General features: G+C 41.6%; 1 protein-coding gene across 7 annotated transcripts in view; it reads right to left on the bottom strand.

Annotated features, from left to right (window-relative positions):
• Positions 1–26430, bottom strand: part of CTNND2 (catenin delta 2) — a 947889-nt gene that overhangs the window by 364021 nt on the left and 557438 nt on the right. For 5 of the 7 annotated variants that reach the window (XM_058715761.1, XM_058715729.1, XM_058715743.1 and 2 more), the window contains 2 exons: positions 20464–20658; positions 8495–8816 (listed from right to left, as the gene is read on the bottom strand). In XM_058715761.1, coding sequence (XP_058571744.1) covers positions 8495–8816; positions 20464–20658 — 517 coding nt within the window. The remainder of the gene's footprint in view (positions 1–8494; positions 8817–20463; positions 20659–26430) is intronic. The other 2 variants (XM_058715770.1, XM_058715751.1) reach the window with 1 other exon arrangement.

Here is a 26430-nt window from a genome sequence, read left to right on the forward strand (position 1 = left end):
CCTATCTCAAGTCCTATCTTCGGTGTACAACTATTTTATTTTTTATTTAAATTTTTAAAAAATGTTTATTTATTTATTTGGGGGGGAGGGGAAGGGGCAGAGAGAGGGAGACAGAGGCTCCAAAGCAGGCTCTGTGCTGTCAGCAGAGAGCCCGATGCAGGACTTGAACCCATGAACCGCGAGACCATGACCTGAGCTTCAGTCAGACGTTTAACCCACTGGGCCACCCAGGAGCCCTGTGTACAACTATTTCATAGTGTAAATAGTGCAAATGTACACTAAAGCGTGTGTGGTTGGCTGAAGAGTGTCCTCCCAGAGTTCACATCCATTCAGAAGCTCAGAATGTGACTTTATCTGAGAACAGGGTTTGGCAGATGTAATTAAGGTGAGGCCACACTGGGTTGGAGCGGACCCTAAATACAACGACTGGTGTGTCCTTACAGGAGGAGAGGGGGCTGGGAAAGAGAGAAGCTCGTAAGTGAAGCCTGGGGCAGAGGCAGGAGGGATGCTGCCACAATCCACGGAATGGCTGGGCCCACAAGAAGCTGGATCCTCCCCTGGAGCCTGAGAGGGAACGTGGCCCCGCACCAACCCCTTGATTTTGGACTTCTGGCCTCCAGAACTGTGACAGAGTGAATCCTGTTGGTGTAAGCTACTCAGTTTGTGGTACGGTGTTATGGCAGCCACGGGACAGTAATACATTATATCTATACTTCATAAGAAACAGATCCTCACATGGGGTATAAGCTAACATTCCCTTCTGTATTACTAGTTAAAGTAATACATTTAGAGCATAAGAAGAACACTGCAAAATACAGTGAAAACACTGCAAAAAACACTCAGTTGCTCTTCTCTGCTTCTCTGATCATGTCTGTCTTGTTCACACAGGGCCCCGCAGTCACTTTCTCTCTCACATAACTTTGAAAGCTCCTTGAAAAATGAAGCTGTTTTCACGCTGTCATCACACCCACAGAGCTCACCCTAGAATATTCCACCGGAAAGCCACATAGAACACAGGTGCCTTCAGACGGACCTGGAGGGAGGAGCCCAAAGACTGGGGAATACACGCAAGGCTCTGCCTTTGGGCCAGCTCTGGCCACTCCTGATAAAATCTCACTGAGGACATGCATGTGTGTCTTTCATGTTTCCAAGGAACACGGAGCAGTGTGTTCAGTAATTATGCTGGACGACAAAACTGGGATCCAGAGATTTCTGAAGCATTGGATACTGGAATGACTGTGAACAAGAAGTGAACTTGAAGCCCCTCATTTATGTTAAAGAGAAAATTAAAAATTCAAGGTAAGAATCATTAATTTATAGCCTTATAGAAGTCACATGTGGAAAGACTGCATTTTATTTGATTGTAACATTAATATTGGGATCAATATTCATAGTAGTTATGAACACGAGATAAGAATTTGGACAGGTATGGATCCAGTTTCTAGCGCTCTAGGCCTCGGTTTACCCATACGTAAAATGGGCACTACGAAGAGTTGTGCGATAGGGATTTAGGGGAGGATTAAATTAAATAATGCATATTTAAAAAGTTTCATGCTGTCGTATGATCAATTAGTCTTCAGCAAAGCAGGAAAGAAAAGGCAACAGGAAAAAGTTTCTTCGACAAATGGTGCTGGGAAAACTGGACAGCTACATGCAAAAGAAAGAAATTGGGCCACTTTCTTACACCAGACACAAAAATCAATGCAAAATGGACGAAAGGTCTAAATTTGAGACCTGAAACCATAAAAATCCTAGAAGAGAATAAAAGCAGTAACTTCTATGACATCAGCCATGACAACTTCTTTCTAGGTATGTCTCCTGAGGCAAGGGAAACAAAAGCAAAAGTAAACTATTGGGACTACATCAAAATAAAAAGCTTCCGCACAGTGAAGGAAATAATCAGCGAAAATAAAAGGCAACCTACTGCATTAGAGAAGATATTTGCAAACGGCATATCTGATAAAGGGTTAGTACCCGAAATCTATAAAGAACTTATAAAACTCAACTCCCTAAAACCGAATAATCCAATTATAAAATGGGCGGAAGACATGAACAGACGTTTCTCCAAAGAAGACATCCAGATGGCCAAAAGACACGTGAAAAGATGTTCAACATCACTCACCATCAGGGAAAGACAAATGAAAACCATGAGGTACCACCTCACATCTGTCAGAATGGCTAAAATTAACAACTCAGGAAACGACAGGTGTCGGCAAGGATGTGGAGAAAGGGAAACCATCTTGCATTGTTGGTGGGAATGCAGACTGGTGCAGCCACTCTGGAAAACAGTACGGCAGTTCCTAAAAAGTTAAAAATAGAACTACCCTATGATCCAGTAATCACACTCCTAGGTATTTATCTAAAGAATACAAAAATACCAATTCAAAGGGATACATGCACCCCGATGTTTATTGCAGCATTATCTACGATAGCCAAATTATGGAAATAGCTCAAGTGTCCATCGATTAATGACTGGATAAAGAAGATGTGGTACATATATACCACGGAATATTACTCAGCCATGAAAAAGAATGAAATTTTTGCCTTTTGTGATGACACAGATAGAGCTAGAGAGCGTTATGCTAAGTGAATAAGTCAGGGAAAGACAAATACCCTGTTAGTTCACTCATGTGTGGAACTTAAGGAACAAACCAAATGAGCAAAGGACAAAAAGAGAGAGAGAGAGAAAGACAAACCAAGAAACAGACTCTTAACTATAGAGAACAAAGTGTTGGCTCCCAGTGGGGAGGGGGTCAGGGGATGGGTGAAATAGGTGATGGGGACGAAGGAGGGCACTTGCTGTGATGAGCACTGGGCAACGTACGTAAGTGCTGAATCACTATATCGACACCTGAAACTAATTCTACAGTCTACATGTTAACTGTACTGAAATTCAAATGAAAGCTTGAACAGGTAAATGGAAATAAGATAAAAATAAAATAAAAATCCCAAAAAAGTTTACCGCCGAGTACAAAATATATTACTTCAATTCATTTTTTAAATTACCATCGTTATCATCATCACTGTCACAAACATTCTCATCTTACTCGCAAGAAAACCTACTGTGACCCCAGGTTGCCCGAAGGTAACGCTTGCTCCCTTCCCGCGCTTCTGGTGATGCAGGAGACGACCGGGAAGGACACTGCAGGGCTCCCAGAGGAGGGCCCTGGAAACCACGGCTCAGGGAAGGGACGCAGCCAGCACAGAGACAGGAGCCCCGCGCACTGGGGAGGTGGTGTAACTGTCTTCGAGGGCTGGCCTTGGGAGGGAGGGTAGGCATGATCTCATGTGATTTCAAAGGTCAGGAACAAGGTCAGGGGATGAACTTACAAGAGGTGCAGGTTTTGTAGCACTATAAATTAGTTTATAGGCTTGAATTACTCAAAGAATTAATAAAATACTTTCAGGAGATGGTGAGTGGCCCGTGGCCTAGAGGCATTCAAGTAGAGACTGAACGCCAACTGTTAGGCTTGCTTTTAGCCTAACTGAATAAGTGACTTCCAAATGCTCTTCACACTCGGATGGTCTGTAAATTGTGAACGCTGTATTTTGCCGCAGTTAAATAAATGATTATTGAGCATCTGAAGTGAAAACCAAGCTCCCCAGAGATCCCCCCATCTAAGAGAACAGGACAATGAAGAATACCATGTAACTGTGTTCACTATAAACACTTCAGCCATGTCACGTAAGTTACATAACAGTGTCTTAAACGTTACTAAAGAATTGAAAATAATTTTTCAAATCTTCACCTTTTAAAAAGCATCGTTGTAGTATATTTTGTTTCCTGAGTATTCATTCATTCACTGTATGCCGTACGTGTGGTTTTGTAGTGGGCAATGAAGAAACAGCCTTTGGAAAACATTCTTAACCTAGGTTTACCTACTGATAAGATGTTCACAAGCAGCATTACTAAATAATATTTGCTAATACAACATCCAATAGTAAAATAACTTTAATCGATTCCTAAAATAGTTAAAACATAGTATGGGGCGCCTGGGTGGCGCAGTCGGTTAAGCGTCCGACTTCAGCCAGGTCACGATCTCGCGGTCCGTGAGTTTGAGCCCCGCGTCAGGCTCTGGGCTGATGGCCTGGAGCCTGTTTCCGATTCTGTGTCTCCCTCTCTCTGCACCTCCCCCATTCATGCTCTGTCTCTCTCTGTCCCAAAAATAAATAAAAAACGTTGAAAAAAAAAATTTAAAAAAAAAAACAAAAAAACAAAACAACATAGTAGAAATCACTAGGCAATTCCTTAGGATTCCTTAGAAAAATAAATATCTTTTTATTATTGTTCAAATATTGTGTTCAAATATTCTATGGAATAGAAGTCTCATAGAACCAACTAGAAGGGAGGTGCAAATCTGGGCCCAAAGTCAGCATTAAAGATGTGCCATTGTATTTATTTCTGTTATGTTGAGTAACAAAAAGAAGACAGCGTTTAAGTTTAAACCAGGTTTATAATAAGTGAGATTCTTTTTTTTTTAACGTTTATTTATTTTTGAGACAGAGAGAGACAGAGGCATGAATGGGGGAGGGTCAGAGAGAGGGAGATACAGAATCTGAAACAGGCTCCAGGCTCTGAGCTATCAGCACAGAGCCCGACGCGGGGCTTGAACTAACAGACCACGAGATCATAACCTGAGCTGAAGTCGGCCGCTTAACCGACTGAGCCACCCAGGCGCCCCTAAGTGAGATTCTTTTAACATGTTTGAAAAATTGCTGGAGATTGTGCACATCACGAATTACAATATCTTGAAAAGGGATTCATCAACAAGATTAAAAGATGTTATTCCTACTACAACCTACACGCTAAGTTATGACAGGAAATGGCTAAGCCATAAGTTTCCTTTTATGGATAAGAACATTTATAGTAAATTTAGTACACACAGGTACGCCAGTCTTACGTTATGTTGTTCTGGTTATTTCATCAACCAGATTTTTAAAATAAGGATGCTATGACTTATCACTCCCAACATCACTAAAACCTCTTTCATATTACTTGATGTTAAGATTTATATTTGACCTATGTGTTTGAAAACAACAGTGTATAAAATTCAGAATTTGGAGGGCACTGAAAATATATTAGCCATGTTAACAATCCTTAAGAGATTCACACATGCAATTAAAAAATAAAAACTTCTTGGAAAACAAAAACACATGGATGTAAATTTTCTCAGGGGTTGCTGACTCTAAAAAGGAAAATTAGATTTTATCATCTCTCTGTATAAAAAAGGTTTCTGTGCATTCTTTGTTGGAGTACATCACGGGGGCAGTCAAAAGTAAAAAGACCAAAGTTTTGCCTCCATATACGACGGAGCCAGCATGTGAGAAAAATGCAAGCCTTCAGAACCAATTTTTTGCATGCTGTGGTTCAGAGGAATTAAGAGCTGAATCTTTGGTTTCAAGTCTAATGACTGAATTGGAGCTATCTTGATTTCAAATTCTTATTTTAAGGTACACTATTTTCTGGAAAGCTTCTCACTGAACAATCCTGAAACTCAGGAGCACATGGGTGGCTTAGTCCGTTAAGCGTCTGACCCTTGATTTTGGCTCAAGTCATGATCTCATTGGTTTGTGGAATAGAGCCCCACATAGGGCTCTGCTCTGACAGCATAGAACCAGCTTGGGGTCCTCTCTCTCTCTCTCTCTCTCTCTCTCTCTCTCTGACCCTCCCCTACTTGCTCTTTCTCAGAAAATAAATAAATAATACTAAAACTCTTCCACAGAAAAATACCCTGGTCTGCAGTAAGATACATAAGGCAGGTATTAGAAAAGAAAAGAAAGCCAAAAAAATAAAAAAATAAAACAAAGACCACACATCCAGTTAGCAATCAGCAGAGCAAGGAGACCGATCTCAGTAATTTCTATCATTTCTTTCATCATTCCAAACTCCTACACCCAAGCACCAGGTACTACCATTCAATCACCCTCTGAAAATAATCATAAGAGACGGGAGTATATTCTTTCCTTTTCCTTTTTTTATGAAAAAATTAAGACGTTCATGCCAACACGTGCTTCCGAGTCCTAAAAGTATGGATTCTAGCCCATGTACCCACCTGCCAGCAATGTGATCTGCAATGTCATTTAACACTCTAATTCTCCATTTATTCAAGGCACTAAACCTATCAGTTTCCTTCCACAAAGGAGAATTACATCAAAGATGTTAAGTAAAAGTGCTTTGAGAATTGTAACGTGCTATAAACATGTTGGGAACAGCAGAGGCTTACATGGTCTGGTATTTTAATGATAAATAAAATGTTAAAGAAATTCTCTTTAAAAATGTATGTATAAAAGCTTCGAAAAAGTCTAAGGATCGAAAAGCTTTAAATCATGGGTCACAGTGCCAAAATGAACAATTCTGAACCCTGGAAGTTAAACCTATTGGTTCGAGTAAAATTCACCTGGTAACAATCAAAATTTATTATTCAAAGGAAGATGCAAAAATCTCATCATAGGAGAATCATTGTAATTTGGACTTGAATTTTAGATTTGAGATGTCTGTCAGTTAAATCTGAACACTGTGACATGTTCCTTTTTTTAAAGAAAACTCTACAAGAAAGGCATTACTGTATTGTAAGCTCTATCCATTTTTGGATGATGCCAGATTATTAGCTCCTTTTGTATTTAACTAAGCCATGACAATCTAATTCTGGTTCTAGATATGGTTCTGTTTTGTTGTATATCCGAGCTGGGGATGGTGGAATGCTTTTTTTTTTTTTTTTTTTTTTTTTTTTTTTTTTTTTTTTTTTTTTCCAGATTGAACACATAGTGAAGGGCTAACGACTGGCATTCTTGAAAGTAATGGCCAATCTGTAATTCATATGACACAATGGCTTACACATAAATTTTACACATACACAAAATTAATAGCCAATACTGTCTTATTTATGATTAACACTTCTTATTGGTGTTTCCCTTTTTGGGTTTACAGTGGGCATGCAGTAAATATTGGTGACACAATCCATAACTTAAAAAGGCAAGAGAGCCATGGCAATACACTGAAAGAAGAAAAAAAAGGTCGTAAAAATGACAGTAATAAAAAATAGAAAGGATACACCATTTAATAAAATCAAATACATTTAATATACAGCATAAAATAAAGAGGCTAGGCTGTGGCTAGAGAAACAAGCACATTTGGTTTCTTGCTAAGCCAACTTTTCCTAATATGAAAATTTAAAACCTTTCCACTGGAGATAAAATGTTTACCCTCATTTAAATATATGGTGCTAAATAAACCAATGCCAATTCAATGATGTATTTTTCTATTTACCGTTTCCTAAGAGTTTACTACTCTTCTATTTCTGTATGCTTTCAGTAGCACGTCAAGAACAAATACTTAAGAGAGTGCTGAGGTGTTATCTGAAGAACATTTCACCCACGCCAGCGAAAGTACTTAAGGACTTGGGGCAGATTTCAGGACCTTTGAAACTGAAGATCTGGATAAGTAGACACTGTACGATGTAATGCAAGCATACTTCTTATTTCTAGTAGTTAACAGTGAGCATTTATTACAATTTATTTTTATCATGGAGCCTCCGTCAAATATAATATTCAACATGGACCCTCAAAGCCAGTCTGAATTGTGCGAAAGGAGCTGTCTCAAAAAATACTATGAAATGGTCCCATTATTCCTTTTATGTTTGTAGAAGCGATTTCTTTTCCACAAAAGAATCTATGGAACTCCTCAATACAGTACATATGCACTTGTGTGCTCTATCAGAGAAAATTCCTTGAGACGAATTTTAAGTACACTTACCAGAGCCAAGTGATATGCCCTGCTATAAAGAAATACCAGAAATCTGACATATCTATAGTATTCACAGATGCAGATATATATTTATGGGACTCTATCAGCATAAATCAAATGGCTATGAATAAAACATCACTAAACCAATTCTAAACTTCAGAAGTAGAGCACCACTAAATATCTCACCACTGCTAGAAAAAAGGAAGCAAAAAAGAAACACCACTCAGTAATAAGAATTTCTTTGATATTACACCCAAGTTTTTATCGACGCCCAAACAATGCCAACCTAATGTTTATTTTTGGACACAGAAAAATAAAGGTAATTGGATTTTCCAAATTTTCAATTCTGGGTATAACCTGGAAGGCATGAATACAGAAACATGGGTACGCAGTGACCAAACACAGTTCCACTGAGACAAGAAGGCGCTTAGACCGGGATACCTGAAGTCGAACCACTGAATTCCCAACTCCTCAATTTCTGTTGCACGAAAGAGAGCTGTTTCGTATCTTATTGGAGAGGTTATTATTTGCTGTTGAACCACAAAAGATACTAGACAGAGACACATGATCAATACCCGTATTCCAAATCAAACGCAAGATTATAAAACCCAGCCCCAAGCCAACCCTTTCATACTCAACCAGGAACACGAACGCGATGGTGGGACATGCATGGAACAATGTCTTAACGACGTCTGCTTGGAAAACCTCTTTAGACATCGCGGTCGGGAAAAGAAAAGGATTTGTACCCACCTGGGATCTTTCTGAATGCTATCGATGGACGGGGACCTGGCCAAGGTGCCTTCGGGCGGGAGGGTGGGGCCAGATTTGCTGTACGGAGACTCCACAGAGGGACAGTACTGCAGCTGTCGGTAGGGGTCTGCGTAATTGGAGGCTGGGCCCGCGGCGTAGCTGGCCCTCTGGAAGGTGGCCGCGGCGGCGTTCTGCGGGCCATGCTGGCTGCCTGTGCGCTGCAAGGGGACGGAGTCGACACCGGGGGAAGATGGGGCTAGGACAGGAAAGTAGGGACAAAGTAAAAAATTGAGGACCTGCTCACAGAAACGGTTAACCAGGTCTAAGGCAGGGGGCGGGGGGAAATTACACACATAAGAAAAAAAAAAGGGGGGGGTTTGGAAGAATAAAAAAAAAATCTGTCATATTTGAACCAATACATTCAATGTTATCCACTAAAATGATCATTAGCATGCTATCTCCGAAATAAACCTTTCGGCGATGGGGGTGGGTGGGAAATGCATCAGTTGTGTGTTGATGGCTTCCCAATCCCCAAGAGAAGTTTTGTTCATCTCAAAGGAAAATAAAGTCTGTGCAGAACCCAAACCCAGAGGCTGCATAGGGACCATTTATAAGGCATCATGGATGAGTAGTTCTTTATTGTTCAAGTTGAGAAAATTCAGAAGTGTCCAGGTGATGTCACATTAATTTTATTAAGAGTATAAGGCAAACTTAGTAATGTCGCGAATTTTCCTGAATAAAAGAAAGAAACTGCGGGCCTGGGGGTGGGGAGGTAGGGTGGGGCAGGGCTCCTATTTCCACAATTAGTCCTAGAGCAGTAAACACAAGACTGCTCTAGCTCCTGGAAAGCAATTCCCCAAAGGTTTCCATATGCCTCTTCTTCAACTAAAGCTGTCACAGTAGCAAGTAAATTCGGGGAAGGGTAGGCAGGTGGGAGGAGGTGCCCAACTGCAACCCAGACAAAATAACGAGCCGACCTGGCTTCTCCAGAAGCACATGCATCTTTTCGAAACGTCTACATTGTTCCGGGAAGAGTCTCCACCAGTTATTAATGTCAGTTTGACTAGTCCCAAACTGAATTTCAATTATGCTTCCTTCGTGGATTCTTGTCAGTCCATTGCATGGCATTGTTTTTATCTGGTCCTCAAAAATATTTGACGTCTAAGGTTGAATGACCAAATACAATGCAAACAGCATCTTTCATGTTAACAGAATGGGACCAGTCATTAACTGTTGCAACAGTTGTTAGCCATGATCAGCCGTAGACAGTACAATTTCTTTACTGGCATTGCAGATCAGAAGATATCCAAAAAAACAGCCAGTGTCTGGATACAACCATTTGTATCCAGGAGTATCCAGGCTCTAAGGAGTAGGATTTCAATTATAAACGATACCCCTCAACTCTGACTACTGAGTGCTTATTAGTGGGTGACAGAGAGTTTATTTTGTCCTCTCTCGCATTACAGGACATATGCCAAATCAAACACCCAAAAAATTATGTCACATTGAGCAAACAATTATGAAAAGAAGTTAAGGAAATTGTGCCAAATGACAAAAAGTTATAAAGTGAACTGGAGGAAAACACTCTAATGCTGAGAACTGAGTTTTAATTAAGAGTTCAGGGCTTCTCAGGGCACCTGGGTGGCTCAGTCAGTTAAGCATCCTACTTCAGCTCAGGTCATGATCTCACAGTTCCTGGGTTTGAGTCTCGCATTAGGTTTGTGCTGACAACATGGAGTGTGCTTGGAATTCTCTCTCCCTCTCTCTCTCTCCCCCCTCCCCATTTGTGCTCTCTTTCTCAAAGTAAATAAATAATCTTAAAGAAGAAACATTAAAAAAGAGTTCAGGGCTTCTCATTTCCAATGAATTATAATATTTCATCTTACAATAATCAAAATTAGGAGAACAGCCACTGAGGCATGGTGAAAAGTAGAAACACATTTAAGAAAAACTTCCTAAACAAAAAAATGTATGTATACTCTGAGGAGCGGTCTTTGCAATGATGAAGACTGTCCTGATGGCTTGTTTCAAAATGACCAGTTTAGACTAATGAACATTAAGTTCAGAACCAGGAAATCTGTCTTATGTCTTTACGCAATTTCTGGAAGAGTTCTATTTTCTCGCAAACTTACAAACATGTGTAATTAGAATTCATGTTTTAATAACGTATGAACAATGTGTTTTATATCACGATGGCAGGGGTTTAAGATTTAGGCCAGGCCTAACTTTGCTTTTAGAAGAACAGATGTACAGAGGCAAACAAAATTTCATTTTCTAGAAGAGTTGTGACAGGACAGCCAGCAAATCCAGGGCCAAAGCAGAAAACTAAATACACCTGACATTTTTCAGATAAATTCATTTTTTCCCCCTTCAGGAAAGTAGTATCTACATTCAAGCTTGCTGAAAATGGTTACTAATAGCAGAAAATATATCCTTTTCTATTCCAAAGTGTTAATAACTAATGGAGTAAGTACAATGATTAACAGGAAAGAAGGGCAACATGGCACAGATCAGGAAATCATACAGAAATCTAAAAAAACAAAAACAAAAACATACTTGTTAAAAAAGCAGTAACAGTAAGGTGAGCGACCAAACCATGCCAAAAACTCTCCAGGGACTTTAAATTGAAAGACAACATCATGAGAGGGTTTTATTAAAAAAAAAAACAAAAAAACACTTGCAGCAGCAAAGACTGTAAGGACACTGGCTTCAAAGGTGAAAACAGGGTGTGAAATGCAGTTAATTAAGCAGAAACAGGAATAGCTCCAGTGTTCCAGGAGGAAGAGAAGGCAGAGGCAGATGTAGGAATATCGTCAGGCTCGTATTTGTGCTTCACTTTGGCCTGTTTGGGGTCAGGGGCAGGGAATTCATTCAGAGCCTGGCTTCTTTAGTTAGACAAGTGGGTTCCTATCCAGGCCTTCTGGCCAATTCTGGGTATGAGACGAGTGAGTTACTGAGCTTGTTAAGCTCCACCTTCCTGACTGTGGCATGAAGAGAACAAGATCATTATTTGCTTTAAAGACATGAAGGGTATTAAACATCCCATATGTAGGAACTGTGAAACAAGTGAGTTATTGCTATGTCTACCATTAACAATGTTGAAATCCACTGATACTCGACAAGGAAATTGTACCCACTGCGCTGCGGGGGTGGGGAGGGGGAGACACTTGCCACTGGGTATCAGGCTCCAGAGCTCCCGCAAGGGCTTTCTCTCTGCTAAGACCCTATAAGAGACTGAACACATCACTCTCACGTTACAGATGGGAAACTGAGGCACAGAGAGATTACGTAACTTGCCTGAATCTGCCTGGTATCTAGCAGTGAAGGGATCAAGTCCTTGCACGCTGCCTCCAGAGTTTATTCTTACAACCACTGCTGCAACTGGACCAGATTTTAAACTTCAAAATGTGTGTTACTGAATTAGCTTCATGGTAAGACAATTTATGAGAGGCTTAAAATGAAGGGAAATGTCTACTAAAGGCATAGAGGATAGACAGGTTTACAATAGGAATTAACATGAATATTATAGTAAAAATTGGTAAAAGTTCGTGTGTTAATTTAGATCATTTCTCATCAAATTGAATTTATTGAGATATGCAGAAAAATATGGGGAAAAATTCTTCACATAGAAAAAAAACCTAACTTTGTTCATGTCTATAAAAATCAAAGAATAGGGATACTCATAGTTACCTTAATTTTATTTCAAAGTTTTTTTTTAATGTTTATTTCTTTTGAAGATAGAGTGTGAGCAGGGAAGGGGCAAAGAGAGAGGGAGACACAGAATCGGAAACAGGCTTCTGCACTGGCAGCGTAGAGCTCGATGTGGGACTCGAACTCACAAACCATGAGATCATGACCTGAGCTGAAGCTGGACACTTAACCGACTGAATCACCCAAGCACCACTCAAAGTGCTTTGAGTCTTAGTTTAATCACTAATACCACTATAATTCGAAAAAAAGAGGGTAGACTCTGAAATCTAAGATGGGTGAACAGCTTCCAGAGAGATCTTATTAGAAAATCATAATCCCATGTGTGGCATTTGATAAATGACATTTCAAAAGTTTCCTGAATCCACAGTTTAAACTTTTAGGTCAGGATAAATAGGATGCCTGATGGGAATTTCAAAGTATAAAATGAGAATTTAAGTTGGTACTGCCGAAATGAGAAAGAAAAGAGACTGATCAGTGCAAAGAAAAAAATGCAACATGGAATACAGACGGGGAGAAAAATACACTCTCTTAAAGTGTGGGTCATGCAACCGTCTGTCTTGAAGAAAACGTGTGAGGCTCAAATAGATCTCAAACTAGCCATCAGTAGTGTAACAACGCGATGCCTTGTATTTCTTTAAGCACGACATGGAAAAATGACTTCGGCATCACAAATTAAATTCCCCCTTTGTACCCTACCTGTTCAGACCTCAGCGTGGCACATGCAAACCACGGCCCCCCATTAGCGTGGATCAGTGGACACTGGTCACACCCTTAAAGACTTTCCTTTAACACGTTGCCTGCATTTCTGTCCCATCACACATTTTCTCTTATTTGAGCTTTAGAGCTCTGTGGACCACGTCACCCGCCTTGCAGGAGGGCTCTATTCAATGGAACCTTCCAGGGCAAACATCTGAAGTGGAAGGCTCCCCGTCAGCGTGTCCAACACTCCCCTCTCTCCTCACCTGCTCCGCAAACGGCCCCTTCTCCCCTCAATGAGCTCTCAAAGCTCAGCGAGCCATGTCGCTGGTACCTTTGGGGGGATTTTAAAAGCAGCCTCTTCAGCAGCTGACTTGATACTTCACCCGACTTCTACACTGTTCACGAAATTACCTGTTTTCTTCAGAGCTACACAAATAAAGGTCTACTGTACAAAAGGGGGAGAGATGTTTTGTGTGTAATATTTGCTCAAAATGGGGGAGGAGGGATCCTTTTTCATCAGCCAGACATTCTACTTGGATGATGATAGATGGTCACATCCGTTATTTACTGACCATAAAAAAAAAAAAAAAAAAAAAAAAAAAAAAAGAATAAAATATAAGAATCTGGCACATGAAGAGATTTGGTTGCAGGGGGAATAAAAAGTGCGGTTCAACAAAAGAAGAAAAACCTTTATTTTTGTTTTTTTTTAATTCTCTTTGCTTTTCTGTATATTTGCATTTACAGAAATATGAAAACATAAACTACACCTACCCCTTTAAATACAAAATAGGAACACAATAATTAAATACTATTCCCTGTGCAATCTCAGAAAATAAAGATAGCTTAGGTGCCATCAGGTCCAAGAACGTGGCCATGAAGTCTCTTAAAGAGAATTCGACTCTGTTATTTTAGGGACAAAGAGCTTTTAGCACTCAATCTGCTATATTCCCAGCAGTATTATTATCTAGAACTCAACTGTAAAGGCCTTCCCATTTTCTGCACTCTACACAGGCTGATCCGTGCTAAACTCAATGGGAAAATATTCCTGGGTAAATTTAATGTAATCTTCCCCCCCACCCCCATTTTAATTCCAGTACAGTTCGCACTGAATGTTATGTTGGTTTCAGGTGTACAAAACAGCGATTCAACGATGCTATAAATTACTCGGGCTCATCATGAACATAATCTTTTAACTTCAGGTATTACTGCCTTTGTGGGGAGGGGCATTAATGCAGGGGTTTTACTAGTAATAGAATCATTATTATGGTGCGGGTATTGATGTTTCTGGATTTTACCAAAAAACTGTTCCTACTAGCCAACACTCTGCCTTCCCTCAGCTGAGCTCAGTTACACTTTTTATTCACATCTCTTTAGGTGGTTTGATATAGGTAAGCTTCTGGAAGCCCTTCTCCATTTTTAGAGGATATTCATCACCAGGTTCATTAAAATTTTCCAATAGGGTAATAATGTGCCCCTGACTTCCTAGACTTAAAAAAAAAATAACCAAGATGTTATGAAGGATCTAATTTGACTTGCTCTAATGGAAAGCAATCACTTTTACAGTTTGAAGTAACAGCATTTAAGAAGTAATAAACTGCTAATATGCCACGTTTTTGTGGACTCCAATGATGATTTTAGTTGAAGATGTTATTTACCTGTTAGTGAATAATAGTAATAAAGTTGTATGAATATGAAGGTGTTGTGAAATGCCTCTAACCTTTATTGAGCAGTGGCCATTATTGTGGAGAATTTTAAGTTCTTTCAAAGTACTTTCTCCACACGTGCAAATATTTTCATCTCGTTCTTTTTTTCTTTTTATGTTTTAGGATTTGTCAACCTCATAGAGATAGTTAGCAGATTTTCTCCTCGCAACATACCTATGATAACTCATTTTTTATTACAAGCTGACACATTCATCACAGAAAGCTTGTTTCCTCCACTCACTGAGAAACGCATTTATCCCAAAGTAAATTCATGCGACATTCATCACGGCAGACATTGGCCATTTTCATTAGTTTAGAAAGATGCATTTGGAGGGCCGGGATAGGGGGGAGTGTCAGAGTCAAGCATTTGTGTTAATCAAATGACTCCTAAGTTGACAGTTACTGGTATGTTTGAGTTTGAAATAAAAATTCGTGCTACTTAGTTTCTGCTTAATAGACTTTATCATAAGCAAATCCATGAAGATCGCATCGTCCCTGCCTGGCTGTACTTCTTATTATATAAGCTCTGGTTTTGACAAGCCTTATCCCAGATGAAAGGTATGTTTTATTTAAACAGACATCCAAGTTAAAAGTGTGCCTCTTTAAATTTTCATCACGCAAGAAGTAAAGCTTCAGACACTGGGTTGATGTCCTGTAAAAGCAGGTGGGGATATTCGCGCTGCCATCAGACTCACTGGCCTGCCTTTTCGGCCGCAGATAACACCATTCCGCCTCCCTGCACAGGGAGAGAACATCGATGGTGGCCCCTCTCATTTCCTGGCTCTACAAGGAATGAGTGGCTGTCACGTCTGGCAAGAGGATGCTTTCCGTTCAGCAGACACCAGTGCTGATTCAGGAAGTGACCCTTTGCCTTCTCTTAGGCGGCGAGATCTCTGGGGCCACACTGCTGGCTTCTATCTCAATCCCGTCCTCAGGCATGAGGGCGTGCTGCTCTGCTTTCTGTCTGCCTTCCTACCAAGAGCACGTCTGGGGCCAGGGAGGCCAGCGGGCCGTCCTCAGAACCTGCTCCCTTATGCTGGAACCGGGTGGGGCAAAGGTCTGCGGTTCTTGTCTTACAATGGCCGGGGGGCATGAGCGTGCGGGGACAGGGGCACAAGACCCTCTTCACACCGTGCTTCCTGGCACAGCCCTGACAGAGTATCCACCAGCTGAGTAACATCCCACTGATTTCCAGTGTTGAGTAGTGAACCTTGTTTGTATAAGTTTCACCTTCCACAGTCTGGAGCAGAAGGGAGGTGAGAAGTAGGACGTTAGCACCCTGACCCCCTAACCTGTTCATAAATGTACACAAATACATGTGTGTAGGCTCTCTCACGGAAGGGTTAGGTAGCTTTGTGGTTTGGGAAGGCCTTGAGGACCTCTTTGCCTACCCAAAGGTAGAGAGAGGTCCCCATCGGAGTTGGTGTCTCCAATGGAGATTTAAATCAGCCTTCAAACGTTACAAAAAAAGGGGGTGGCCTGGATGGCCCAGTCGGTTAAGCGTCTGACTTTGGCTCAGATCATGATCTCATGGTTTGTGGTTTTGGGTGCCACATCGGGGTCTGTGCTGACAGCTCAGAGCCTGGAGACTACAGCCTGCTTTGGATTCTGTGCCCCCCACCCCGCCACTCCCTCGATTGCACTCTCTCTCTCTCTCTCTCTCTCAAAAATAAACATTAAAAATAGAGAAATAAATCAGTCTTCAGAGTAAATAACAGGGGTGAGTGGTTATTATGGCAGTCAAAGAGACCTGGAGAAGGCACGCAGAGAGAAGGATGGAGTTTCTTTTTTATTCTTTTAATGTTTATTTATTTTTGAGAGAGAGAGAGAGAGAGAGAGAGAGAGACAGAGAGAAAGCGAGGGAGGGGCAGAAAGAGGGGGGACAGAGGATCCAAAACAGCTCTGTGCTGACAGCAGAGAGCTCCACGTGGAGCCTGAACTCACGAACCGTGAGATCATGCCCTGGGCCGAAATCAAGAGTTGGGCGCTTAACCAACGGAGCCCCTACAAATACAGTTTCAACCAAGATGAACGTTAAGAGCCAGGTTCCAGAGCAAGACTGCCTGGGCACAAAGGTTTAAAGACTGGCTCGATACAACCTGTGGGACCTTGGGAAGGTTACTCAACATCTCTGTGCCTCAGTATTCTGTAAAATGAGCATCGTAACAGTACCTCCTTCATGCGGTGGTTCTGAGGATTTGTGAATATGTTCAGAGAATTTAGAATGATCTCTGAAAGCAGTGACCTGCTACATGCTTCTGTCATTCGGACTCACCTGCTCTTACTACAGCGCCATCTAGTAATTCCCTGGTTTTTTAGGCAAGTACATTTGTCTTCATTCCTAACTGTTGACTAGAACAAGTGCCCCTCAATTCCCGTGACCCACCTCCTTGATGTGTCCTCTGGAAATGCTTTAGGGGTCAAACTGAAGGAACACCAGTCAGTGCCCTGCTACCCAAGGGCTGAGACCCAAGATAGGTTGCTCAAACCACCTTAGCCACAATGGGAGCCAAAAGTCAGTGGCCCCTGAATACTTCGGGTCTAAGAGGCCCTAGAAGACCATCCCAAGAAATTGGGGTATTTGCTCTGGCCCTGGAAACCTCTCAAAGTTCTGCATCAGAAGTCTCCAGTATGGGGTGTGTGCAACACACGATGTGAAAAACGACCTCCTGGGGGTGCCTGGGTGGCTCACTAGGTTGAACGTCCGGACTCTTGATCTCAGCTCAGATCATGATCTCAAGGTTCATGGGATCCAGCCCTGCGTCGGGCTCTGAGCTGACAGAGCGGAGCCTGCTTGGGATTTTTCTCTCTCCCTCTCCCTCAAAATAAATAAACTTTCAAAAAAAAATAACCTCCTGGATATGAAAAAACAATCTTAGAATGTTTCTTTATATTAATTTGTAATCCTGACTTTTACTAGATATTATTTAATGATATTGTATACTATGTATACAATTTATAAGTAAAGGGTATACACCCATATTAAAGGCATTTTCCCAAACATGTGGGTTCTAATAGAGACAGTTCCTGGGGTTGCAGGGTTAGCTAAGAAAGTATAAGGATTTGAAATGAAATGAATTAAGTGTAGAAACAGGGAGAGGGGCGCCTGGGTGGCGCAGTCGGTTAGGCGTCCGACTTCAGCCAGGTCACGATCTCGCGGTCCGTGAGTTCGAGCCCCGCGTCAGGCTCTGGGCTGATAGCTCGGAGCCTGGAGCCTGTTTCCGATTCTGTGTCTCCCTCTCTCTCTGCCCCTCCCCCGTTCATGCTCTGTCTCTCTCTGTCCCAGAAATAAATAAAAAAAAAAAAAAAAACTTTGAAAAAAAAAAAAAGAAACAGGGAGTGACCCGAGCAGGTGCAGAGGAGATAGAGCCTGTGGCTTTATACTTAGGAGCTGGAGAGAGGTGGGTTCTCCCCACCTGTCACCCCAAGAGACCATCCATGCACTCCTGGAGATGTCAATATTGTTGGATAAATCAGCAGATTTCCTCAAAAGTGCCTCAAGCTCAAAAGGGCAGGCTGGGTTGGGGTCTCGGACATCTGGACGTCACAACCTCAGCAGCTCTCTGCCAGGGCAGAGATTACTGTTACTGAGAACACCCAGGCAAACAGATTTTTCTCCTTGATGCATTTAGAGGACACTGCTGGCTTCCCTCCTAAGGAGGATGACACCCTTGTTCGTTCATTCGGCACAGTGCTCCACTGATGGCTTAGAGCAGGGGTCAGCCAACTTTTCTACCAAGGGCCAGAAGGTAAATATTGTCAGCTTTACCAACCAGATGGTCTCCACCACAACTACTCAAGTCAGCTGCTACAGCGTGGAAGCAGCTAGAAATGATACGGGAACATATAGGCATGGCTGTGTTCCAGTAACTTTATTTATAGACACTGAAATTTGGATTTCATAGAACTGCCACGTATCAGAAAATATTATCCATCATTTGACCATAAACCATTTAAAATGTAATAATGATTTTTAGCTCAGGAGCACTAATCAAATGGGTGGCCAGCTGAATGTGGCCCATGAGCGAGAGTTTTCAGACCCCTAGTTTAGAGAAAATACTAGTTTTGTTTTGTTTTAAGTGTGAACATCTTCCCCTTTGATCCGACACAGTAGAATGAAGTATTGTTTTCTTATTGTAGGTAAATTTTTATGAAGCCCCCAGAAGTTTATTAACAAAAGATAATTCGAAGAGCACAGGAATGCAGGACAGAGAATCAGCATATAATCCCCTTTGTTGTCAGTTTTTATGCAAATTACATATTGAACATCACTGCGGTGGTAATCCTTGCCTTTTGTAAGGGGTGCATGGAAATAAAATTGCCTTAGTTACTATTATGCAACCAACTAATGGTTAAAAGAGCCCAGCCTCACACAGGAGTGGTTCTCGCAGGCTGACAATGAAGAACTCCGACAGAAGAATAAATGGGTATTCCTTTTCATCTGAACCAAGATATGAATTATTAACGGTGGATGGCATTTATGATGTCAAAAATAAAAGAAAGAGTATTTTGTGCCATTCTTCTTACGGTGCAGTGAAATACTGAAATGTAAATATCAGTAATCAACCATAAAAGCAACTTAACTTGCCTGGATTTCAAAACGTATAATTTAGTATCATAATGCAGTTAACAAAATTGCTATGCTCTACTTCAGGGTAACTGGAAGTTACAATAGTCTGAAGGTGCAGGCCCCTGTGTGCCAAGTTCTGGACCAGAGCTTCGGTTTTCCCATGCCTCAGCCTTGGTTCAAGTGCAGCGTGTATCAGTGGCTGTACGCAAACCAGCGGCATACTATTTTCTAAGTTTCCTTAGCAATGTGAAGCTTTGTAACAAGGGCAGTTCTCAGTATCTTAATTGTATCAATTTTATTGTTAGATGAATGCTCTCCAGCACATTTAAGCATGGCATTTAGCCAGTTCTTTTGCAAATGGCTACATGCTCTGGAAAATGCTTGCCTTTCTTTGCGCAGCCTGTGGTCGTGTTCAATTCAAAATATATATTTAGGGGCGCCTGGGTGGCGCAGTCGGTTAAGCGTCCGACTTCAGCCAGGTCACGATCTCGCGGTCTGTGAGTTCGAGCCCCGCGTCAGGCTCTGGGCTGATGGCTCGGAGCCTGGAGCCTGTTTCCGATTCTGTGTCTCCCTCTCTCTCTGCCCCTCCCCCGTTCATGCTCTGTCTCTCTCTGTCCCAAAAGTAAATTAAAAAAAAAAAAAAAGTTGAAAAAAAAAAAAATTTAAAAAAAAACAAAATATATATTTAGTCCAGGAGAGCTCTAGGGTTGATTGACTCATATGCAATTGTCAATATCTGACCTTTACACGATAATTTCACATGACTGAACCTGATAGTGCTTATGAAGCAAAGTCTCAGTTTGCCTTACAAAATAATGCGACATTTTCCTAAATAGGTTTCCCCCCAGCTTGCCAGATAGGTAGCCTGTATCATTAAAGAACACTTACCAGCATTAGGCATATGCCTTTTCTGTCCTGCATAATGACTATGCTTTCTTGGAGTACTTAAATTCATCAAATATGTTAACGATGGCACACAAAAAATTAGTTTTCTTTCAGATCGCCTGGTGGACAAAATAAGCTTACAACCCCCCATTAAACTTCTTTCATTTAAAAGAGACTCAGGTAGCTAAATGAATCGTATTTGGTTTCTCTCATTATCATCACAGACATTAATGGTAGAAGCAGGTCATAATGCTGGTGGGGAGAGAGGATGAGAAGGTGTGTGCACGTACACACACACACACACACACACACACACACCCCTTTGATGAGCTCCCGAGCAGGACCCCCCCCCCCCCACCGCCTACTACGCACAGACCACCCAGGGGGGCCTGAATACACACCTGTGCTCGTGCGGTACGTGCCCGTGTGTGCTGATGGCAGAGGGTCCCCCTGGCTCTGGCTGAGACTCCTCATAGGGGGCTTCTGATAGACACGGTCCTCATAGATGGGGTCTATGTGGTGCTCTGGGGACTGCAGGGCCCGCAGTTCCGGGCCCAGGTGGCCGTGCTGGCTGCTGTACGAGGCCCGGGACCCAGCTGAAATAAGCGAACAGGAGACATTAGGACCCAACCAACATTCAGACAGAACTTGTTTTATCAAAGACATATTTGAATTTGTTTTTTGCACAGAAATGGTGAAATCTGCAGAAAATCAAATGAATAGCATGAAATGGCAGCAATATGTCAAGCTAATCAGCTTATCGGCATCACCCAGCTGCCTTGCTTTGCTCCCAAACCTGATCTCCCTATAAGGATGATAATGATTCTGAGATAAATCCACCCTGAACAGGGCCAGCGAAACATCATTTTTCTCAGCCTAACGAATGTGGCTGGCTTCCTTACTAAAGGAATCAGGCAGACAAGTCGAACCTCAAAACCTCTTCTTATCCCATAGTCCTTGCACCTTAAATTCTGCAACAGAAATTATTATGTAAAATGATGAGCAAACAAATAAACCATGATGGCAAGCCATCCTGATGTTGTTCCTGGAAAGTGAGCCAGAATTCGTTCTCATCAGCAGTTTCTTCCCGGACAATGAATGAACGGAAATGTCTGGAATTACAACAGCCTACATCTCTAAGAGAAGCAGATTGTAAAGAAACAGGTTTTCAAGTCACATTTCCTTTTACTCTTACCCTCCAAACCGAAGCACCTCATTTAGTCTACCTTCCTCTAAAAAACGGTACAAGTGGCTGTCACTAACTGGTTGAATTTGTAAACTGAGTCTGCGCATCGCTCGCCTTGTAGTATTTGTAAATCCTTATTTGTGTCATTTCCTCGCACTGTATGGGAGGAGGTGTCGCTTTGAAACAGTGCTGTGGACCAGGGAACCTTTGCGGACCCGAGGACAGCGCATTCTGCGAGGGCTAAGAGGTTCAGCTGACACACGGAAAAGACGATGTTGACCGAGAGCCAACATTGCACCTGAGGTACGGTCAGAATCCCAGAAGCATCATCTCCACTGGGGCAGATGGGGTGGAGGACACCGGGGGACAATGAAGGATGCAGGGCAGCAAGGAGAGACGGATATCTCACGGCGGTGAGCGGAGAACACACACAAGAACCGAATGAGGCGGAGAGCGGACTTTTGGCAAGACCCTTCGGCTAAACCTTCGAAGCCGATACCCACACGCCATGCTGGGATTTAACTGTCAGCGGCCTCTGGACAGCCCGAACTTGGGAGCTCTCCACTCCATTCTAAGCAACGGGATTTTGGAATTCCTTTATTTCAGCAGTGTCTGCGGGCAGCTCTATCTCTGTGTGGCCGTCCAAGGCAGTCACTGGTGGCCACTTTAGAGACAAGATCTTCAATGCTCAGTGACTCTGCACTGCTTCTTCAGGATCATGTAACCCCCAGGATTTTAATATTCTCACCGAGTATATTTGAGAAAAAGCCCATTCCAAAGTTTTGAAATTGCTGGCAGATAAATACACGCTTTATTAGTATATTGTACACAGGGCTGTTTTAAATTTACGTAAACAAAACAGAGCATTTCTGAATGATTGAGGCAGTGCTCAGAATTCTATGAATTCAGTGTTAATAAAAATTACTGAATGTTTTGAGGAAAGGGAAGGAATAGAGCAAGTTAGTTCCTTACCTTTCCCTTTGCTAGTAATTAAATCAACTCTGATTTAGATAGCGTTCAGATGAATGATAGGTTCAAAATAACTGTTTTGCATAATTAGCTTCATTGCATCTGATTTATCAAATGCCAACATCACACTGAATATTATCTCATGTTCATATTTTCCAGGAATATATTTAAGTATGATACGCCTTGAGTTCCTGCTGTCAATTCTTCCTTCTTCTGGAGGCTTTCTTAATATTGCCAAAGACTTACAAGTGTAAAAATCAAGGAAACAGTCATTATATCCAAATGTTATATAGTTAAATGAAAGCCATCCATCACTCGTAGATTTAGAGTTATAACTTAATCATGTTCTTGATTCTAAGTCTCTAAAAACACCCAACAAGGGAACCACAAAAAGTCCTGATGATCTGAGTGGGGACAGGATGTGAGGGCCAGCATTTACTGGGCATGAGGAAATTTTTATAGAACCACGATTCAGACATTAATGACCAAGGGTCCTAGGCAAGGAGCAAGAATCTTAAAGCCTACCCTTAGCACGGCTTTTAATGGGTAATTGCAAAGATTGCAGGGATGAATGAAGTCAAAAAGGGAAGGACTGAAATGACCAAGGAAATGCGCAATACTTTTTAGAAAGAGATATAGCATCAATTAAATCTGCAAATTTACAGATAACAACACTCTGCTAGTCCAGGAGGAAGCCAGCAGCACGGGGAAATAATCACGGAGCAGAAAGGGCTTGTCACGTTCCTCCACGCCACAGTTTCATTGGGTCAGAGTCCAGCAGGCACTGTTTTCATTTGACCAGCAATATGAAACAGTTATCGTTTTTAGACTGATGTGCAAATAAATGTCTACATGTTAAGTTTTATATCCGTCGTTTACATGTAGCAGGCTAGTCCCTATTAACCAACAGATTGATTCATTCAACATAGGGATAAAGGTACTCAAGAAAAGTAAAGCAGGGTAAGGGGACAGCAGACAAAGTGTGGTGCATACTGTTTTGATAAGGTGGTCAAGAAAGTTCTTTTTGCTTATTTGCCATTTCAGCGGAAAACTTCCGAAGGCCAGAGAAAGCCATGATGGAGGGAGATCCACGTGGTTCTCAGACAGAGGGGACCAGCCGCAAGAGCAAAGGCCCCTCTGTAAGAAATTCATTTCACGGTATTTATAGAAGTGATTTTATCAGTACCTATTTAATCCATATTGTCTTTAAAAAGAAACACAGCGTATGGACTCTTCATGAGTTCAGACTACAATCGGTTGTAAGAACTGAACAGATTTCCTTTTTAACTCAAAATTTCACAATCACAATAGCCACATTTATATCAAAGGGATTTGGAATATCCAGTGGAAGATCACACTTAATGAGCTCATGAGAGCAGCACAATCTCTGATTGAGATTCGGCTCAAATTTACATATATATGTATGTATACACGTATATATAATACATACATATATATGTATATACATGTGTACCACACACACACGCACACACATACAGCCTTTGAATTTTTGTTCCTTAGAACATGATTAATTCTCAAATCTTCATTTACTTTCCCAACAATCATCCAGGGAACTCTTTGGAAGGCTGATTCCTGGACATAGCCCCGAAAGATGAGGACTTGGTCTATCGAGCAAGGAGAGGCTGTGTGCCTCTCTTAATGGGCACCCTCTCACCTCATGATTCTACTGCAGAGATGACAGTGAGAGCCCCCCTGTTTTAGATAAAGAGAGAGAGAGGAGACAGGCATATTCAAAAGAAAGAAAGAAATGCCTAGTAAGTTGTTAACATTCAATTTACCATTTCTTGCTTTCTTCTAATAATATAATTTACTACCACATTATACCAATTACTTTACTGGACAGAATGAAACAAATACATTCTGGTTTTAATTGGGACCCGTTTACATTCTTTTAGTTCTATAATATATAAGTTATGACACTCTAATTTAGCATGAATTCACTCGCTTTTGCAAAGAAATAAGTGTTTGCATGTTTTCATCTGGAAATATTAATATTAGGTTCTGAAGGACATACTGCCTGCCATTATCTGTTCTTTCCAAATCTGGGAGCCAGTTTCAAATGCTCACTGGCAAAGGGGGCACCTGGGTGGCTCAGTCGGTTAGGCGTCTGACTTCAGCTTAGGTCATGATCTCACATGAGTTCGAGCCCTGCGTCGGGCTCTGTGCTGACAGCTCAGAGCCTGGAGCCTGCTTCGGTCGGATTCTGTGTCTCCCTCTCTCTCTGCCCCTCCCCCTCTAGTGCACGCACTCTCTCTGTCTCCCAAAAATAAATAAACATTTAAAAATTTTTTCAGGGGCGCCTAGGTGGCTCAGTCGGTTGAGCTACCGACTTGGGCTCAGGTCACGATCTCACAGTTTGTGAGTTCGAGCCCCGAGTCGGGCTCTGTGCTGAGAGTTCAGAGCCTAGAGCCTGCTTCGGATTCTGTGTCTCCCTCTCTCTCTGCCCCTCCCCCACTCATGCTCTGTCTCAGAAATAAACATTAAAAAAATAAAAATAAAATAAAATAATTTTTTTTTTCAAATGCTCACAGGCAAAAATAAGGACCCAAATGATACAGCAGTCCGTTGGCCAGAGCAAGCTGACTCAGTATTTGTGAACAGGTGGCAGAGACAGGCAGTTTCATTCCTGATCTAAACAACGGTATTCAGAGGAAGAAAAGGCCAAAGTAAAATCTAGGAATTCAGGTTTCTTGAAAATTGTGAATCCAGTTCAACATTGATGTTTATTAGTAAAACTGTATCTTTGAAGTGCAAAATAGAACTTTTTTTTAAGTTTATTTATTTTGAGAAAGAGAGAGGGAGGGAGGGAGGGAGAGAGAGAGAGGGCAGGGTAGGGGCAGAGAGAAGGGTCGGGGGAAGAGAGAATCCCAAGCAGGCTCCATGCTGACAGCACAGAGTCCGACACGGGGCTCCAACTCACAAATTGTGAGATCGTGACCTGAGATGCAATCAAGAGTCAGACGCTTAACCAACTGAGCTACCCAGGCACCCCAAAACAGAACTTCCAAAGAGAACTGTGGTTTTTGGAATAGTAGCAGATTTTCCCCTCGCAAATTCCCACTGAACTCCTCCCGCTGAATACTCCGATATCAGCGGTTTGATCCCTGCTGATACGTTGGCATCACTAAGCAACGTGGCCAGGCAGCACGGCCCATGCAGGTAGGTAGCCTGTGCTCTGTGACAGTTTATGGCCCCGGAACAGTTATTCTGTAGACTTTGAACCTCTTAAAACTTCTAGCCCTTGATATTTGTCATTATTAATCTCAAGAGGGAAAAATGATATCAACATAAAAGCACTTTTAGAAATAAAAAAAGCCACTTTGGCTAATATTATTTCATACACGTGTGCTAAGTAAATTGCTCGAAGATGCAAATATAGCATCTTAGATCTAAGGAATACTTTACCATAATAAAGACTTGTTTAATTCTTGGTTTTTGCTTTGGACTCAAGTCAAAATTCCAAAATCTCCTCCCAACTCCTATGCTAATTCACTAGTTAATTTCAGTATTTAAGAGACCCCAAAATATTTCCTATGTATCTTGAGTCAAGTCCCTGCACTAAATTTCATTTGCAAATGATCATCAATTCATTGAAGTAGTTGGACATCTTATCCCACGTTGTTGTAAATGTTAAGATATATGAACACACTTCCTAGACAGGCTACCAGCCATGTTTCAGACTGACATTTGGAAGGAAAATCTGCATTGGAGCCTAATAAGTTCAATGCAACAGGCCATCTGATGCTATAAGAGTGATTCTTCAAAAAGTCTGTTTTGGAACCCTTTAGAAAATGCCCTTCTGTTTCACGTATTCCATGAATCCTAGATTTTCATCCGTTATGGTAACTTTGCTGTCACAAATAACGTGAATGCTCATACAGTCTCTGACCAGGTACAAAACACAGGATTTATTCCTGCAACTTGATGACGCATTTTCCAATGCAACTTAATTATGAGACCGCACCACACCTTTTACCAAATGGATACTGTATTCTGTTTGGGCTCAAATACTTTCCACCAAGCATATCTTAAAAGTGAAAAATCACAAGTCAGGAAGTAGCATTTACGGTGCCCATGTGATCGTGTCCCTTAGAATAGCAGGTGTCCCTCATTCTTTCTAGTATTTTCTCTCTTACCACGAGCATTTCTTCTCAAGCTGTCAGAAAGCCAGGCTTCTTTTGTTCATTTCCTT

Source organism: Neofelis nebulosa, chromosome 1 (genome assembly GCF_028018385.1).
Source record: "Neofelis nebulosa isolate mNeoNeb1 chromosome 1, mNeoNeb1.pri, whole genome shotgun sequence".
NCBI lineage: Eukaryota > Metazoa > Chordata > Mammalia > Carnivora > Felidae > Neofelis > Neofelis nebulosa.